A 19,606-nucleotide genomic window follows, 5' to 3' on the forward strand; every position below is an offset into this window, starting at 1 on the left:
TAATGATTTTAGCACTACTTAATAGTGAATCCATATAGTCTGGCCCCGGAGCCGAGTGCATGACGTACGATTTAACAGCCCAGTTATTGGGGAAGGTGATTCCTACTAGTTACAACAGCTATGAGCCAAGGCACAAGATGCTCCACTTACGCACATGAATTTCATGAAATGGAAAAAATGCACGTGCGCACACATCGCATGTGTATGCATACATTATGTATGCGTGTGGACACATGCATACATTATTCACGCGTAAATGTGTGTCCGCGTTTATGAATAAACAAATTAGAATGGTGCGCGCGCACACTGGAATCTCTGAAATGTTTTCAACATGTCTGAATCCGCTAATTTACACGTGCAGCAGTAACAGGTCAAGGGATTACGGTACATCAACAGCGGCAAATAACGCGAATAACAGAACCTACAATGATGGTAAAGTTACTGGCATTGGTTACGAATCTCGTAGTCTAAATCGACTTCAGATAAGAATACCTAACCGTAGCATTTTACACATGCTGAATGGATATTAAGACATTTCTTGTGGGAAATGACTTTTAATGTGTTAAGCTCTGAGTATTAGGTCGACTGGGCTGGGAAGCCTTAGGCTGTGCAGCGGTGTTAAACAGCCTAGTCAACCAGATCGTTAATACTAAGTTAAGAGATCGTGCTACATCATAGATCCTAGGAACCATCTCCGGTCTCCTGATAACTCTATACGAAGCTGTTGAAGTAGTATGTAGTTTACCTGTGGCTAGTTAAGTTGTTTGCCTCATACCAGGCTACGACGAATAAAAACTTTTCTTGTACGGATTTATTATTAAAAATTAGTTGATTTAAAATACAAAAAGTATATGCTGAAAACGTTTTCTTTTAAGAATTTGGTTTTCTGTAAACTAAATTCTTGGGTACATTAAAAAAGTTTGAAAAATCTATATTTCACGTTATCGTCAAAAATAATAACAACCGTAACCTAGCCTAACCAAACCTTAACCATGGATAGAGAGTAGATAATAGCATTAATTATGTAGTCATTCCCTTGAGCGGATCTCCTCCCAGAAGACAGGTTGTGTCTGTTGACATGTGATAACTTGGTTCAAGCCTGGTCCCTGACCGGGTTTGGAGTAGAACCCACTCCAGGTACATGCTAACTTTACATGAATTTTAAACGAAATACTTGATATATATAATAAAATTATTTTAAGTTTACTATTACCAAGCTGAGCTCCCAAAACATCGTCCAGCTCACCCAGTCCACAAACTACATCACCATGTGAAACAGTTGATGTGACAATACAGTTGTGCATTTGTTGGCCTTGTAGTTTAACAGCTACAGCCTTCAGCAGTAATTCAACAAATTACACCACAAACTTGCCAGAATCCACTTAAACACCCCACGCGAGCAAAAATAGCTAAGGGCCTCTCACTCGAAGTGATTCAAGGGTCTTAAAAGCCGATTGCCTAAATTACTTCGTAGCTTGCATATACAAACAGAGCAACCACTGCACTGATGCAACACGGTTACCTTGCTGTCTCAGGGCTTTATATTAATACATTATTAGCTAATAAAACTGAATTTTATATTTTGTTATCGTGACCACATTTAAAGGAAAATGAAGTTAAAGATATCCCCAAGCTGGCATTCAGCCACACGTAAGCAATTAGTCTTTCATCTGAGCCGGCAATGTGATTAGCAAGGGATGCAAGGTATATAATGTTATCTTTACTCCGACTGGTCTAACAACACGCAGATGAATTGGTACCAAACCCCTAAAATAATCGCAGGAATACATTCGTGAATCATGCATAAAATACCTAGAAGATTCCTATGACACTTCGAGCCCCAACTGTCAAAGAAATACATGATGCTTGACCGCTACACCACTCATTATAACTTACTCTTCGTGGGATCAGCAAGACACGAGAGATATCTCCCGTCACGCAGGGTGCAGCCGCACCTCCACAGATCTCCAGTATCATCTCTTGATACTGGTGATGGCTCAAAAGGGCCACCACTTACGGGCTATTCATGCCCGTGCCACCTTTTGATTGATGAAGATTAGGCCACCCAATCAGCAAGAACAGAAATAGCATTACTCACTGCAGCTTGCCCTCTGCAGGTCCAGCCTTGAGCACGTCGGAGATGGCGATGGAGGGGTCGCCGTTGGTGAAGTGTGGGTTGTCGCGCCCGCCGCTGACGGCGATGCCGAAGCCATAGCCTGGTACTCTGGTCAGCGTCACGTTGTGGAACTCCCACACCACCCGCTCCCCGCCCTGTGGACACAATGTTGTTAATAATAATAACATCTTTAGGCAAAATTGTAATTAATTTTGTCAATAATCTGAGGATTTTGATAGTGAATAGTAGCATTATCCTCACTTTAATAAGACTGTCACGATGTTATGTTATAGATTCAGCTACTGATAACAAGTTCCAAGTAGCACGGGCTATGGTGAGCCCGTAGTGGACTTGCCTGGCATAGGAGCGGTGCTGGTGTGTGTGGATACAATACGCGCTGTTACACGCATCAACAATTAAAGTACACAGAATAATTACCTTAACCAAGAGAAGCTCTTAAGCCAGTATGACTATGTAAGCACTTGGAAGGGATAGGAATACAAGGATCTGGGATAGGCCCAACCACTTGGAGCATAGGGGGATCGAGCGCCGACCTGCAAGAAGCGAAGCCGGCACTGTATACCGTCAGATAACATCCACGCAACCCGGAGAGCCAAGCCCATCGACACTGGTACTGACTTTACCACGCCAACCTTTTTATCTTGGCCGATTACTCATCAGCTAAACATAAATACTCATTTTAACATGGCTGATTATTTACATTCTTATAATGACGGTGTCGGCTGTCACCTTCATGTAGTCGAGGCGGCCTGTGCTCATCCAGCTACTTGTACAAACAGAATTATTCCAATGTTGACCAGACCACACACTAGAAGGTGAAGGGACAACGACGTTTCGGTCCGCCCTGGACCATTCTCAAGTCGATTGACTTGACCATTCTCAAGTCGATTGACTTTCGGTCCAGGACGGACCGAAACGTCGTCGTCCCTACACATTCTAGTGTGTGGTCTGGTCAACATACTTTAGCCACGTTATTGTGACTCATCGCCTGAATTATTCCAGTACCCAATGTGAAAAACATTGTAGGGGGAGTAGACATAGCCTAAGCTACTCTATCCCTTTGAGATGTATTTCTTTCTTGTCTCGATAAACATACTTGAACGTGTAGGGGTACCAACTTGTCCTCACACTTAATACACACAAATAGCCTTTTTTAAGACACTAGTATCATCTAGAGTGGAATACTTGTTGCACACTAACAGCCCCATTGAAAGCTGGAGACATTTGCCGACCCAGAGAACGTGCAGAAAACATTCAATGCACGAAATTAATTCACACAATGCAACATTAAATTATTGGCACCGCTTAAAATTCCTCAAATTCAAGAGATGAACAATAATTTACACCTGGAAAATATTAGAGAAACTAATACCTAATTTGTACTCGGTAATAATTCCTTGGAAGACAAGAAGGCACCGCCGGCTTCTTGTCCCCAACAATATGGAAACCTTACCCCTCCCCCCCAACGGATCACTCGTACTGGGAGGAGGGGGGGGGGGGGGTGTTGAGGGAGGGAACTATCAGTGGAAAGCACCAAGCCATTAAGACTGTATAGCACTGGGAAGGGGTCAGGATAAGGATTTGGGATGGGACGGGGGGAAGGAATGGTGCCTAACCACTTGGACGGTCGGGGATTGAACGCCGACCTGCATGAAGCGAGACCGTCGCTCTACCGTCCAGCCCAAGTGGTTGAAAAGGGGGAAGGGGTGAATAACTGAATTAAAGTGCGTGCCAGTCAGAAGGGCTTCACTGCCAGCAACTAACTACCTTTAAACCCAATTTGGTCGTTGACCCAATAATATGAAATGATTTGGATATAATTAAGTGCCCTTGAAAGTTACCACAACAAGGGAGAGGTAATCCGGCTTCGTATTAAAAACGTATTAATCGTATTAAACAGATGCCCACTATACATTGCTTGGATTATTAAACCAAAAATATGAGATGTATACTAATGAGCAGCTAGTTATAATGTTATTCAGGGGGAGTGTGGCACCTGGCACCCCCCGTGGCACCCCTACAATGTGGCAGCTGGCACCCTAACCCCCCCCCCGGTGGCAACGCATAAAATACATAAAATTGTAGTCTCTGAAACACAGGAGAGATATATATTACAGACTTAATCCACACTTGAAAAATAAAAAGACTGTTCCTTGGATCTTGGCGCCTGTTGTGGGTCTCAGGATGTACAACACCCGAGGAATATAAGAGGAATCACCCACTGATCCCTATATAACCAGGTTCAAAAAGGATTCCTGATCAACGGAGCTGTGGTGGGATGCATGAACCCAATCAGGTTTATATAGCGACCTAAATCCGCAATGGTAGTCTAGTAGGGGTTTGGTAGATGAGTGGACAGCGCGCAGGACTCATAATCCTGTGGCCCGGGTTCGATTCCCGGACTAGGCAGAGACAAATGGGCAGTTTCTTTCACCCTGGTGACTCTGTTCATCCAGCAGTAAATAAGTACCTTGGAGTTGGACAGCTGTTACGGGCTGCTTCCTGGGTGTGTGCGGGGGGGGGGGGGATAAAATAATATACTACTAATTTTTTTTCATTTTTATTTTTGACCCCATGTAGCCTTGGTGACACGGGTCTACCCCAGAGAGAGTTATTCTACATTTTGGAACTTATAGAAAGGTCAGAGGAAAGGTGTATATATATTAAATATATAATAAATGTCGGTGAATAATTTAAAAATATGAGCAGAGGATGAGCATGGAAATAAGTGACATGACATGAGATGTCGATATTTGGGTGACATGACGTGAGGCTAGCAGGACCTCACTTGAGTTGCCGCAGTTGTCAGAGGTGGACACGCACTCCGGTGTCCTAGGAATATGGAGGAATACGGACCTGGAAACAGTGTTCGAGTGACGACTACAGTGTATAACTGCTGAAGAAGCTGTCAAGGGCGTGACACACGGTACTTCTCGGTATTTATCAAGATTTGGAGACGGTCTCGAGTCAAATGGTTATCGTTCCTGTGTGCTCTAAGTTGTGATTTAGAGCTTTCTCCCCCTTTCCTCTGAGGAAGGAAGGGGGTTGGCTTGGTGTAGAGCCTGTTGGGCGACTGTGTGAGCTCGAGTCAGGAGCGGAAGAGCTGTGAGGCAGACATTAAGAAACTTTGCTGGACGCCATTTTGGGGAGCGTCGGAGCTGCTCGTCCCAAGCTTCAAAATCTGCGGTAAGCTCGTTAATTGGTTGTTAGAGTAGCCGCTAGTGTTGGATCATGTGCCCAGCGATCACAGTGAACATATGTACATGTAGGATAGATATTTTATTAAGACAGTGAGCTAAAATAAGGTTAAGTTCGGAGGGCATGCTGGGAGAGAAGAGCGGTACATCATCATCTTTCGATGGTGGTCAAGAGGCGACTGAAGGGGCTAAGGCCCCAGCTCCCGGAGGCGTGTTGTCCCTCGCTTGGACCCGTCCAGTTTGGGGGAGTACCCACCACAGTCGGTGCGGCGTCGGAGGGCGAAATTTAATGCTGGGATATACTTTATTCTTTATGTACTGTTTGGGAAACATTTTTATGGGCATGGTAATGGAATTGCAGGTTTGTTTGGGAAGGAGTTCATGGAGAAACTTCAAGGTTAGAGAAGAAGTTGATGGAGGAGCTTCGAGTTTAGAGAAGTGGTGTATGCATAACTCTGGAGTTCTGATCTACCAGAGTCAGGAGTTGATTCCAAGCAGTGAAGAGGAGCTTCACGTGTCTCTGTGGAATCAGTGGTGGAGCATCACTGATGTTGGATTAGGACTTCATGGTGCAGCAGTTTGGGAGAACTGCAGAAGTGCAAGTCTTAATATTTTGGAGGACCTAGAAATGTACATTCCTGTGTCCACCATGAGCATCTGTTCTGCTCCTAGAGGCTCGCATACAATGTATAAGGTGAGTGCTTGAATGTTTATTAGCATGTAAGACGCAGTGTAAGGTTAAGACATTACATAAGTATTCCCCAACAAAAATATAAATTAGAGGTTTCTGGTGTTTCAGCCCCAAGCTGAGTTTCATATACTTTTAGAGCTGAGGATAAAGTATTGTTGTGACAGGATTTCAACCCCATGTAGTGAGGGAGTAGTAAGTGGTAAGCCAAGAGTTGGGCAGCCACTTGATATGGAAAGTTGAAGCCAGGATATGATGTTGGAATGCTACCAGGTCGTAGCAGGTTAGTGTTGTATGATGATCTATTTTTTGTCATGTATTGTGTGTGTTTTCTCCGTTTATTAAATGTATATTGTTAGCTAGCTTTTGTTCTTGTCCTGGTGAGGCTTTCCAGAAAGTGTGAGAGAGAGGGAGGGTCACAGCTGCGGACAGGGTGGCAGAAGATACTAATTCATGAAAGGGGGATTTAGGAGATCATTCCAAACAAGATGAGAGTGGGGAGTCATGGCGGCTCGAGTAGGGTGTGTACACAAGACAACGAGGCCAGTGTTGGAGTCGCACCCCTAAATATGTGATGCTGAACCCCTCTCCAAGATAAAGACGTACAGGGTGATCTAGGTAAATTACAAGCACTCCAGTGTCCACTGCTGGTCGATCGACGGTAACAGGAGTGTAGCTGCCGAGGTCGGTTGTTCCGTCAGAGTGGTTGGGGACGTTGTCCGTCTGTACACAAGTAACAGTCTGGTGCAACAACCAGAGGTCTCCTTTGGAGGTTTAAGTCCCATAAGCCCCAACTTCCATAGGGCCAGACCATTAGTAACAGTTGATTGACATTTGAGAGGCAGGCCGAAAGAGCAGAGCTCAACCCCCGCAAGCACAACTAGGTGAATACAACTAGGTGAATACAACTAGGTGAATACAATTAGGTGAATACAATACCCAGAGGCATCACACTGCCGTGGGGAAGGTTTCGTGAAGATGGAGAAGCTGTTTGTACACAATAAACAGCCTTACTGCCCTCAGTGACAAGAACCAAAATCAGTAACACTCGCATTATCAGGGACAGGTGACTCTGGCAATACATTATAGAATATAAGGGTCGAAAAACAAGCTTCGATGTCCACAATGCCTTTGAAAATAAGGAAGAACTTAGGGCTCATAACGCTATTCTATTCCTTTAAGAGGAGTCGGTGCTCCCATGACTTAAGGGTTGAGTAAAGCCGCGCCAAGATGGAAGTCAACACCCAAGATGAGCTTTAGAAAGGTTGGCTTTGTCAAAGGCACACGTAAAGGCCTACACCCCCCCTCCCCCCATCCTCTCTCACTCTCTCTGACATTTTAATGTTGACAAACGACACAAAACTAACGAGGAACACGAAATCAGAGGACTATAGATATAGACCACGATAAGCTCTATGAGAGGGCATACAAACGATTCCTAGAATTTGTGTTACGAATTGACGATGGAAAATAGCAAGGTGACCAGGAGGTATCTTTCCTCGTCACCACCACCACAATCACCACTACTACCACCACCACAATCACCACTACTACTACTACTACTACCACCACCACCACTACTACCACCACCACCACCACCACCACCACCCACCACTACCACCACCTTTACCCCTGGCCCAGTACGCTACATATTTCCTCAGTCTTAACAAACTCTGCCCTTTTTCCCAGCGACAGTGTTCCCAGATATGATGGAGAATCCCTGCACTGTTGCCCAAACTGTTTTGTCAGTGATTATATCTCAATATACAAATTCTCTGAACGCGCGACAAACATTGAAACAGAACCGTTCAGAACTATTTACAGATATATCGTGAATTCTTCCAAAATTAAAAGAAAAAAATCCCCCAAGACGTTATTTTCAGGAGAAATAAATTTCGCAATGTTACCAAAATCAATAATTTGTCCATCAGCAGTGTTCCCAGACAAAAGATGGGCCGCAACTGTTGCCAAACGCAACACTCCCTCCCTCCCCCCCCCCCCCCCCCACCTCCCTGGAAACAGTGTTGTCAGACAAGAGAGGAAATCCTTACACTATTATTGGACTGTGTTCGTTTTCTGTTTTAAACAGGGAAAATAATTTTGAGAATCTTTTTCAGCAAGACGGGACGAACAAACAGTGGGGGTGACGGTGGCTATGGCACCGTGGTCGTTGTGGCACCGTAGTCTCGGTGCCTCAGTTGTTGTGATAAAAATAGTCGTGGCAGTTCCATTCGGCTGAAATAACCGGTAAAAGAGACAGTAGACACCAGACAACACCACGGAGGGAGGGCGGCAGTAGACACCACAGTTTAATATAATCTTTTAACTAAAAACAAGGGCAATTGTAGATTTATCACAGATTATCCTCCATTCCCCAGTCTGAGAGACAGTTGTGGGCCTGCCAGAGGCTTTTGGGCCGTGCAGGACTATTCCTGCATTAAAAACACGCTAAGTTTCACATTTGTGCACTTCCGTTTTATAAAACCGGTGCCTGGAACATACCTGTGGAAGGTTTGGGGAGCCTGGGTCGACTTGGGATAACTTGGTCTAACAGGCTGTTGCTTCGAGATCCCGCACGCCCACATATCCACTACATATCCAGTGTAGGCAATTCCCTGCTACAGCCGAAGGCTTCAGACTGTCCTCCGTATCATAAAAAGCCTACCAATGCATTGCTCCCCATCTGGTATCTTGAGGTGATCTTGAGGTTCCGGAACCTTAGAGCTACGAATCCAGAGCGCTGTCCACTCAGCCGTTAGGCCCCTATATCTGAAGGTCACAAAGTGAAGGATCAGACCCACATATTGTGGAAGAGGAGTAGGAGGACGGTGGTTTAGAGTGCAAGTTACACCCTTTCCGTTCTTGATCACACACGGGGATAAGTGCAGAGAGGTGTGTTAAGCTATTACTAGGGAAATGCGCTATCCTCCAGCCCGAGGTTGGATAAGCACCTCCAAAGGATTCCTGATCAACCAGGCTGTGACTCATACGTCAGGCTGCGAGCAGCCGCGTCTAACAGCCTGGTTGATCAGTCCAGCAACCAGGAGGCCTGGTCGACGACCGGGCCGCGGGGACACTAAGCCCCGGAAGCACCTCAAGGTAGCCTCAAGGAGGTTACACCAGGGGTTTACACCAGGGGTCTACACTAGGGGTCACACCAGAGGTAAAGGGGAAGCAGTCGCCACTTCGCCACAGTTGGCGCCAGGAGGCCCAGACCGCTGGGACAGTAAGCGGTCCCCTAGCGCCGCTGGACGGGTAACTAGATCACCGGCCGGCCTGCTCCGTCAGCGGCTGTAGTGCATATACATCACACCAGATCTTCCTCCCTTACTCGGCTCCGGCATTTGTTGCCCGTGTCAGGACATTATCATATTGGTCTTCCTGTCTATAACGCTGTGTGCCTCTCACCTCGAATTCCAGGCACTCAAGTGTAAAAAAAATTGTATATTTTTTTTTTTTAAAGCGGTTGGAACAAGTTAAATGAGATGGTGGTGGAAGCCAACCAACACTGTCCTATAACGCTTTGGAACTACCGACGAAGAGTACCGGGAAGACGGGACACCACGAGCACAAGCTCTCATCCTGTAACTACACTTAGGTTATTACACACACGCACCCCCTAGATTGTAACCCGTAGCAGCTGTCTAACTCCCAGGTACCTATCTACTACTAGGTGAACAGTGGCATCCGGTGAAAGAAGCTGCGTGCGCGTACGTACTCTTCCCCCACACAGTGGGCAAAGATGAATGGGCAGAGAGAGAGAGAGAGGGAGGGAGGGTTGAAGAGAAGAGAAGAGCAGAGCAAGACTCCACCACCACCACTGCTGCTTCCATTGATCTCTCTTCCCCCCCCCATATACCCCCCCCCTTAACCCTTCTTCTCCCCCCCCCTCCACCCGCCCCCCCCCCCCCGCCCCCTACCCCTCCCCCGCCCCCTCCAAGCATTATTTATCAGTAAGTATACACACATTTGCGTCTCTTCCCGGGCTTGGGCCGGTCCTCAGCGCCCAAGGCCGTCGTCGCCGCTGCCACTCTTGAGTTACTTGGCCGTTACGCTTCAGTTAAGTCGTAACTAATCTGACGGTACGGGTTTCTTGACCCCCCCCCCTCCTCCCTGGCAGAGGCACTGCTGGATGAGGCGGTCATCCTTGCTCCGCGTCGTCTCAAACTCTTATGCCATCCTCAATGTTATCTTGTTTGGGTAAAACTTTTGAACAAAGTTTCAAGTTTGCTACGAAGTTAGAATAAACATGAATGTAAACATTGGGTAAATTTAAAAAGAGGTTTCTCTTGCATACTGAATCTTGACTCCACTTGGTAATCTGTCTCAAACCCCCCCCCCCCCTTCCCCGTCCCAACCACTTGGGCTGGACGGTAGAGCGACGGTCAGGCTTCATGCAGGTCGGTGTTCAATCCCCGACCGTGCAATTGGTTGGGCACCATTCCTTTCCCTCCCCGTCCCATCCCAAATCCTTATCCTGACCCCTTCCCAGTGCTATATAGTCGTAATGACTTGGCGCTTACCCCTGATAGTTCATTTCAACCCCCCCCCCCTTTCTTTCCCTCCTGTTTCTGGCCTCTCCATACTCCTCTTCCTCTCTTCTTTCCCTGCTCCAAGGATGTGGAGGCTGAGGAAGGGTACCTGCTTGCTTGATACCTGGTTGATGGGGTTCTGGGAGTTCTTCTACTCCCCAAGCCAGGCCTGAGGCCAGGCTTGACTTGTGAGAGTTTGGTCCACTAGGCTGTTGCTTGGAGCGGCCCGCAGGCTTGATCGTGGTGATGGCCCCACAGACACACACTACTGGAGAGCGCCAGTAGATTACATTCGCTTCCGCTTCCAAGATTACATTCTTACTACTCGCCTGATTGTTACAACTGAGCCGCCTCGCCTCAGGTGTGGCAGCTACACATCTAGGAGCAACCCGTTCTCGCAAATTTAATAAGTCAATATTGACTTATTAAATATGTGCATAGGTGACATACTTAACATAATAGATACCCTTAAAAAGATTCATAGAAAACACCGACCTTACCTAACCTTGTTAGTATCTTAAGATAAGCATCTTATTGCTTCGTAATTACAATTATTACCTAACCTATAATAGGTATAGGTTAAGTAATAATTGTAATTACGAAGCAAAAAGATGCTTATCTTAAGATACTAACAAGGTTAGGTAAGGTCGGTGTTTTCTATGAATCTTTTTAGGGGTATCTATTATGTTTAGTATATCACCTATGCACATATTTAATAAGTCAATATTGACTTTACGAATTTGCGAGAACGGGTTGCTAGGAGACCCCCACCAAAACACACACACACACACCCACCCACCAGTACCTGGGTGACCCACACGCCTCTCGCCTGCTAACCAGGTGACCCAGAGAGCCAGCCGATTGCGCGGGTAACCGCGTGCAACCCGTTCCCCTTTGCCGATTTGTGTTGCGACGATCTATTTTGCAACCTGGCGATCTGTGTTGCAATTTAGGAGGCCTCATTGTGGAAGGCGGGGCACGGGAAGTGGCCGAGTGAGCTGCCTCTAGGCTAGCTAATCGTCCTGATTGGTTCACCTGTGATTAACTCTTTTGTGTTTACTTCCGCTCCTTCCTTGTCGGCTCCCTCGTTTAACATGACCAGGTAGTTCAAGGTGAAGTGAAGCCAAGTAGTTCAGTCATGTAGGCCGGACGTCGGTGCGTCACTAGATATCTTTCTAGTTGACGACAGGTCACAAAACTCGACTAGCGACGTCCAGTTCTTACTGAAGATAGTCCTTAACTAGCCAATTGCAGCCCACAACCCTTAGGAAGGGCGGCTCACAAGCCTTAATAGGCCTCAGTGGTGGTTGTAATGGAGATCGTGGAGGTTGTTGTGGTTGGTTACAATGGGAATGTAACCAGGCACCTGGTGAAGGTCTGGACGGAAGGAGTGAGATGGTTTACTGGTTGTCGTTAGAGTGCCTGGCGTAGATGCGCACGCACTTGCATCCGCGAGCGTGCATAAGGGGGCTGGGAGCTTAGAGTGAACCAGGAATTGGAGTAATATTGCAATTCCAGTGGAGAGGGAAGGGAAGGGAAGGGGAAGGGGAGGGGAAGGGAAGGGGGGGGGGAGGGGGGAAGGGGGGAAGGGGAGGGGGAAGGGGGAGGGGGAGGGGGAAGGGGGAGGGGGAGGGGGAAGGGAAAGAGCTAGGGAGGGGCGGTGATCAAAGCAGCTACCGGAACGAGAGTAATGCGCCATGTACGAATGTACCAAACGTTACAATAGCTCCAGTTTCGACTCGGAGCCAACATTCGTATAACTCATCACGAGAGGAGGCAATTTGGTCCAGATATTGCCTGATGAAGAGTCGGCCTCTGACAATACCAGCCGGATCCTTCACAAACTTTTGCGTCTTGGAACGTCTCTGGATTAAACCCACACAAAATATATTGCTTCTTTCTAAACCGGCAAAAATTAATGTCGTGTTGACATTTTGTAGCTTACAGATAAGGGTGCGGTGATAATGGGCAACATATCAGCCGGGTAATTGTGGGGTCATAAGTTCGAAGATTTGCTGAGAGGGTTATCTTGAGGTTATCTTGAGATGATTTCGGGGCTTTTTAGTGTCCTCGCGGCCCGGTCCTCGACCAGGTGCTACTGGTCGAGGTTCCTGCTACCCCCAGGAAGCAGCCCGTGACAGCTGACTAACACCCAGGTACCTATTTTGTTGAGTTAGTTTCTGATCTCGTCTGATGGTTGTCTGTAGTGGATGAGTTGGTTGCTTGCAGACGATGTATGTGGTTGTCTTGTCTGTAGAAGATTTAATAGGTTGTAGTGGACGCAGTGGTCGTTACAGGGGGTTGTAGAGGATTTAGTGGTTGCAGTGATTGTGGTAGTTGTCTGTATTAGAATTGGTGGTGGTTTGTGTAGTGGTAGTCATAGTGGCTGTCTGTAGTATAGTAGTTGTGCTGGAATTGGTTGTGGTTGTAATGGTGATCGTGGAGGCTGTTGTGGTTGGTAACAGTGGTGTCCAAGCACTCAGCCCTGAGCCCAGACTCATTGCATTTCTTTACAAATATTAAATTCTAAGTGCCAGTAGTACAAGGACTGGATGTAGTGTGAAAGAGAACCTTGGACACTGCATTTGAAGGTTTTCCGGTATCTCCCCAGAGTACAAGACAATCTAATCTTCCAATAGCAGGAAAGCAGCATGTAACGGAGCTTGAAAACGTATAGGGTGAATTACGAGAACCTTCAAATCCAGGAATCCAATTACAATGGTAATACTATTCAAATCGCTTGTGCTGTCTCTTCTTTGAGTACTGCTCGATACTCACTTTCCCCTTCAGAGCAGGAGAGATTGCTGAAATAAGAGGGAATACAAGGAACATATACGGCATACATAGATGCGATAAAGCACCTAAATTATTGGGATCGTCTCAAAGCTCTCCAAATGTACTCTTCAGAAAGGAGACGAGAGAGGCATCAAATAATACTTACGTGCAAATTACTGAAGGGCTAGGCCCCAAATTTGCACAGTAAAATAACATACTGAAGTTAACCATGCGAAAGGAACTGCATAACTGAGCCAGTAAGAGCAGAGGTGCCATAGGCACAATCGGGGAACAATGTATGAACATCAGAGGTCCACGATTGTTAAACATTCTCCCAACAAGTGTAAGAAATATTGGTAGAACAAAAGTGGAATTCTTGCAAAAAAATGCCCATTTTTTTTCTTTTAGAAGTGCCGGACCAATCAGGCTATAGTGAATGTGGGCCTGCGGGCCGCTCCAAGCAACAGCCTGGTGGACCAAACTCTCACAAGTCAAGCCAGGCCTCGGGCCGGGCTTGGAGTAGAACAACTCCCAGAACCCCATCCAGGTTAGAATACCCATTACGTTTTTCAATGAAGTAATTTTATACATTCTGCAACGCTTCATGGTCCCGCGAGGAATTATTTCAGTGGGAACATTTTGATCCAGTGGGATGCACATTATGATCTTGTGAGCGGGAGTACTTGTTCAGGGATTAAGCTAACTGCCCGAATCCATTCAATTAAACGTCTGAATTATGTAGAAAGAGTTCTCAGCATGAACTTCTGGTGAGCAATGTCTTCAGCTATGAATGGGGCTGTTAGTGTGTGACACTATTCCACCCTAGCTAGCTTTTACAGCTTCTTGTGTAGTGTCTTAGGTTCTAACTAATACCTTTGAAAGTCTAGTTAGTTCTATGATATTCTTAAGAATAAGTGATGTCTGGTGTTCTAACTTGTGAGGGCGTCCTATAATATCGTATCATTATACCAACCACTGGTTCCTGACCACCACCAACCACAGAGCATTCAGATTCCTTTCTAGACCCCTTCCGGCCCAATTCTACCAGCATAACCCCCAGCCCCAATGTCCCCTTTCCCCCTTTCCGAACGTCGCAGCCTGATCGCTCGAAGACCCAAACAGAAAAGGGTGGTAAACAAAGCCAGGTTCAATTACCCATGTGACCACAAGTCAGCAGCATCCTGTATGTGTGTGTCCTGTATTGTCAGGCTGACTCAGACCTCACTCACCTAGTGAGTACCAGGTGAGTACCTCCCTAGGGGCAGGCACACCACGTCCACACTCCCCATTCCTCTCGTGTGTATGTAGGTGTTGATTAGTATTCAGACACATCGTGCATCTCCCCTAGGTAAGCTCTCACAGCCTGCGCGCTCCACAACGCGTTCTCACAATGCTATCGCCACAACTTAAGAGCGGCATTACACTAGCATCTCGTATATAATTACTTCCAAAAGTGCAGTACGTGGATCTGGAGGTAGAGGAACTGACTAGCATGAAGGCCTTCCCGAGCTGGAAGAGGTGACGTGGGAAGTAGATGACCCAAATCAATAATCTACCCACGTAGTAACAGCTTTCTACTACTACTACCCAACTAATTCTACTGATCTACTCGCTCCACTGGCTTACTCGTCTATCTTGATATCTTGTTCCAACGACTTCATTTCAGAAGGAAATGTTCACTATTAAACTGTCTCTTATTACAGCAATTGGAATGTGCATATTTAATGCCGTGATTAACCGCGTCATACGAAGTCCCACAACCCCCCCAACATGAGGACAAAAGGCAGCCTAACCTTTCCTAGGCCTAACCAAACGCAACCACATTCAAACCTTACATATACTAAACCAAATACAAAGCACTGTTTCTACAAATTTTTCAGTTACCATTTCAGACCTTTCATTTATACTACAGTAATCTATTGATGATTGATTGATGAAGATTAAGCCACCCAAGAGGTGGCACGGGCATGAATAGCCCGTAAGTGGTGGCCCTTTTGAGCCATTACCAGTATCAAGAGATGATACTGGAGATCTGTGGAGGTGCGACTGCACCCTGCGTGACGGGAGATGGCCAAATGGCTTCCAAATGGATGGCTTCCCCGTGGCCAAATGGTGGCCAAACTGGTGTAATCTCTTCCCTTTATACGTGCATATTTGTACGCCCTGGACTAAAGTGTGAGGACAGGTAGTGTGTTTTACGGCGTGTCAATTGGTGAGAACAGAGTATTACTAGATAGCACTCTCTCAAAGATTTTTATGATGTGTTAAGAAGTAAGATCACAAAACACATGGAATCACAGCATCTCCATAACCCTGGACAACATGGGTTCAGAACAGGGCGCTCTTGCCTGTCACAGTTGCTGGACCACTATGACATGCACTAGATGCCATGGAAGACAAACAAAACGCTGATGTAATTTACACAGATTTCGCAAAAGCCTTTGGTCACATTTGTCGAAGGCAAATATTATTTGACATAGTGTTATTGTACATAAAATGCGTTCAAAAGGAATTATCGGAAAAAGTCAGGAAATTTGGTCATGTTAGGCAGATAGACAGGATTTTATTTTATTGACTATAACACATTGTAGATTCATCAACCGTGAGGAACTCAGTCCCCCAGGGTACTGTGCTTGCTCCAGTACTTTTTCTCGTCCTCATATCGGACATAGACAAGGACACAATCTGTAATACAGTATCAACCTTTGCAGATGACACTAGGATTTTCGAGGGAGTAGACAAGAGGACACGGCAAACCTCCAATCAGATGTAAATCAGGTCTTTCAAAGGGGCTACGGAAAGTAATATGGTGTTTAATGAAGATAAGTTCCAGCTCATGCGCTACGGAAAAAAAACAGAAACCATGTACAAAACGGAGTCAAATCATATTTTGTTATTATAACATAGAATGAAAAAACAATGTAAAGGATTTGGGTGTACTATCAACATCAGAGGCCAGAGACTATTCAACACGCTTCCACTACACATAAGGGACATAACTGTCCGACCCCTCAGTGTTAGAGAGAACTGGATAAGCGCCTCTAAATGATACCTGATCAACCAGGCTGTGAGACTCGGACGCGGTTGCTCGCAGCCTGACGTATAACAGCCTGGTTGACCCGTCCAGCAACCAGGAGGCCTGGTCGACGACCGGGCCGCGGGATCGCTGATCCCCGAAATCATCGGAAGGTAACAAGGAGGACTGTCGCCCATAGGTTACCTAGAGGTGTTTCCCACCCGCACGCCCACCCACACTCACCCACACGCCCACACACAACCACCCACACGCCCACATACAACCACCCACACGCCCACACACAACCACCCACACACAACCACCCTCGTGTATCATCATTCCACACACCATATTGTCACGCTCCATGGGCAGAGGGGGGCGGGGGAGCTAATATATGCAACGGGTGAAACTGCTTTGATCAAATAACCTGTTTGGGCTGGAGTGGGGGGCTGGGGGGGGGGGTGGACGAACCAGGACGACGTATGAATGTAAACAACCACTCGTACCACTTCCACGGATCTTAGACAAGTACCCAAGACACTGAGTCAAATAACATATGGTTAATTCTGTAGCTCTTGGTGACATAATAGTTTTAACATGTTATTAGCTGTTCATAGCGACATCTCGCTACCCCCCCCCCCTTCTCAAGACATCTTACACCCCCCCCCCCCTCCCTCCATCTCTCACCAGGTTCAGCCAAGCAAGACGTCAGTGTCTCGCTACATCCGGAAAAAGTGCCACAAGATGAACCACAAAGTCGACGAAGATTCGCCTCGCTGACGGCCAGCAGAGACGGTGACCTTACTATATCGACTCGGCAGGTAGCGTTATGGGGGTGTCGTATTGCGATAGATGTACTCCTCAGGCTGTAGTTGGGTATGGAGGAGTGGCAGTTAGACGCGCACCAACTGCCACTCTGGTCACCCACTTGAGTTGGACGGTAGAGCGACGGTTTCGCTTCATGCTGGTCGGCGTTCGATCCCCCGATGGTTCAAGTGTTTGGGTATGGTTCCTTCCCTCAGTTCTATCTGAGATCCTTGTCCTGGTAACCGTATCAAGAGCTATACAATCTTACTCACTTAGGGTCTTCTCCTGAGAATTGCCTTACCTCTGCTTTGCAGCGGAATGTGGAAGAGGCAACAGTGTACCGTTACGACACCTGGAGCATACCTGGAGAGGGTTTCGAGAGTACTTCTGCACCCCGAGCCAGGTCTGGGTGCAAGGCTCGACTTGTGAGTGCTTGGTCCACCAGGCTGTTGCTTGGAGCGGCCCGCAGAAAGGATGAACCAAAACAGCGTCACTTTGTAAATTCGTGGGTTGGGTATCTAATGTTCAGCCATGCTGTTGTGACTGCTTGTCTGCATTCAGTTGAACGTTTAGTGCTGCGATAATTCTGCTGTAACGCAGACTGAAACAGATTCCACTGTATTTTTCAAATACAAAACATTAACTCAAGACTCGTACAGGTTTCGTAGATAATTTGCTTCTTTCTTCGATTATATCGGCTCTGTCTGAATTTATCAGAGTTGAGGAGCTTCGTAGCGCTGCCAGGTCGCCCTCGAGGAGGAGGAGGAGGTGGTGGTGGTGGTGGTGGTGAAGTCTCGAAGTGCTTCAGGGCACTTCGGGGCTACTAAACTATTTAATGAATACGAACTGAACCGCTATGATGAGGTGGACGGAGTTCGCGGGATTCATCAAGCACATGTCAGTGATTGATGAATCGTCCTGGTTGAGTCGTGCGTGTGATAACCTGGAGACTGCTTCTTGTATCGTATTTCAGAGGCGTATGGATGGTGGTACACCTGCCGGGGAGGTGGTACACCTGCCGGGGGGAAGGGAAGGGTAGTGTAACCATGGTACTGGTAGTTTGTATATCGTGTATGTGTAGAGGGACTGAAATCAGGTCTTTGAATCAAGTGAATTGGTACTTCAAAAGCTGCGGAATGTCAAAATTTGGTAAATAGTTTTAATCGGTTCTCCGCGATCTCTAACTCGCTGCTCGCTTGCTCGCTCGCTCGGTCCGTCGGTCGTCTCTCTCTCCTCTCTCCCTCCATCCCTCTCCTTTCTCTCTCTCTCTCCTCTCTCACCGTATCGTATCACAGTGAGGCAGCATCACTACAGGTTGTTAGCAGCACTGAATAACGAGGCCGAATCCAGAGTTATCTCCCAGAATGGCGGCCAGGTGATGCCTCCAGGCACACTTGGCCCTCCAGTCGGGCATGACTAGGAGAACTCCTTCACCACCTTCCTTCCACCACCTTCAGGTAAGATCTCTCACACTAGCATGTCACCGTGGGGCTATATCTGAACCACCCCGTTCTCGACGTCGACAAACCGTCGTACTAAAGTGCCTTTTAATCTAACCTACCGGAGGCCCCGCGAACAGAAAACGGGACATTAGGGGTCAGTTTCGCGACCACATTTTCTAGTGCTGTACATTAGTTTTTGGGTCTTGGGTAGAGTATACGTCAAAATACGACGTGCTATTTGGACGGGTTGGTTTGAAGCTGTGTGAGAGGAGGGGGGGGGGGGTTGGAACACCCGCGGAAAGCTGAAATGAAATTAATTTAAACTTCGATCGTAAGATAACAAGAGTTGGGGATAGGGGGGGGGGTTTTCAAGCCCCCCCCCCCCTTTCCCCTCAGAGTGGGGGTTACCAGTGGTTGGGGACTACACAAAGGGGGGGACCTGAAGACCAACCCCCGTCCCCCTTTGTAAATGCCTCGTTACGTTAACTACCGAGCCATTTGTGTGAACGACCTGGCAGACGAGCCAAGTAATTAGATAAGAACCTGGTCATGTAACTCAAGTATAATCAGGTTCCAAAGAGCCTCGTGTTGAAGCGTCTTGAGACAACGGATATTGCGGCATTTGAAATTTTTGGCGGTAATGTGTCCCAGCTGACCCGCGGGCATAGCTGCCTCCCATCCAGGGACCCGTCGGTGGAACACCTTGGGCAGTGTTGGCACTCGGGACACGCCCCTGGGGCAGTGTTGGCACCCCTGGGCGCTCGGGACACACATCTGGGGCAGTTGGCACCCCTGGGCACTCGGGACATGCCCCTGGGAGTGTTGGCACCCCTGGGCGCTCGGGACACGCCCCTGGGGCAGTGTTGGCATCCCTGGAAGTTCCATGATCCAATGCTACATTTAGATTCTTGCTATCTTGTGGTTATCTTGAGATAATTTCAGGGCTTAACGTCCCCGAGGCCCGGTTCTCGACCAGGCCTCCTTTTTGTTACACACCCCCAGGAAGCAACCT

General features: G+C 47.2%; 1 protein-coding gene and 1 long non-coding RNA gene across 12 annotated transcripts in view; one reads left to right on the forward strand and one right to left on the reverse strand.

Annotated features, from left to right (window-relative positions):
• The window catches only part of pyd (zonula occludens-like protein polychaetoid), a 371,558-nt gene that overhangs the window by 97,334 nt on the left and 254,618 nt on the right, over window positions 1-19,606 (reverse strand). For all 11 annotated transcript variants that reach the window (XM_045767502.2, XM_045767500.2, XM_045767508.2 and 8 more), the window contains one exon: window positions 2,099-2,271. In XM_045767502.2, the coding sequence (XP_045623458.1) occupies window positions 2,099-2,271 (173 nt within the window). The remainder of the gene's footprint in view (window positions 1-2,098; window positions 2,272-19,606) is intronic.
• LOC138356386 (uncharacterized) overlaps window positions 1-19,606 on the forward strand; it is a 182,564-nt gene that overhangs the window by 17,192 nt on the left and 145,766 nt on the right. The window lies entirely within an intron of this gene.

This window comes from Procambarus clarkii, chromosome 72, assembly GCF_040958095.1.
Source record: "Procambarus clarkii isolate CNS0578487 chromosome 72, FALCON_Pclarkii_2.0, whole genome shotgun sequence".
Lineage (NCBI taxonomy): Eukaryota > Metazoa > Arthropoda > Malacostraca > Decapoda > Cambaridae > Procambarus > Procambarus clarkii.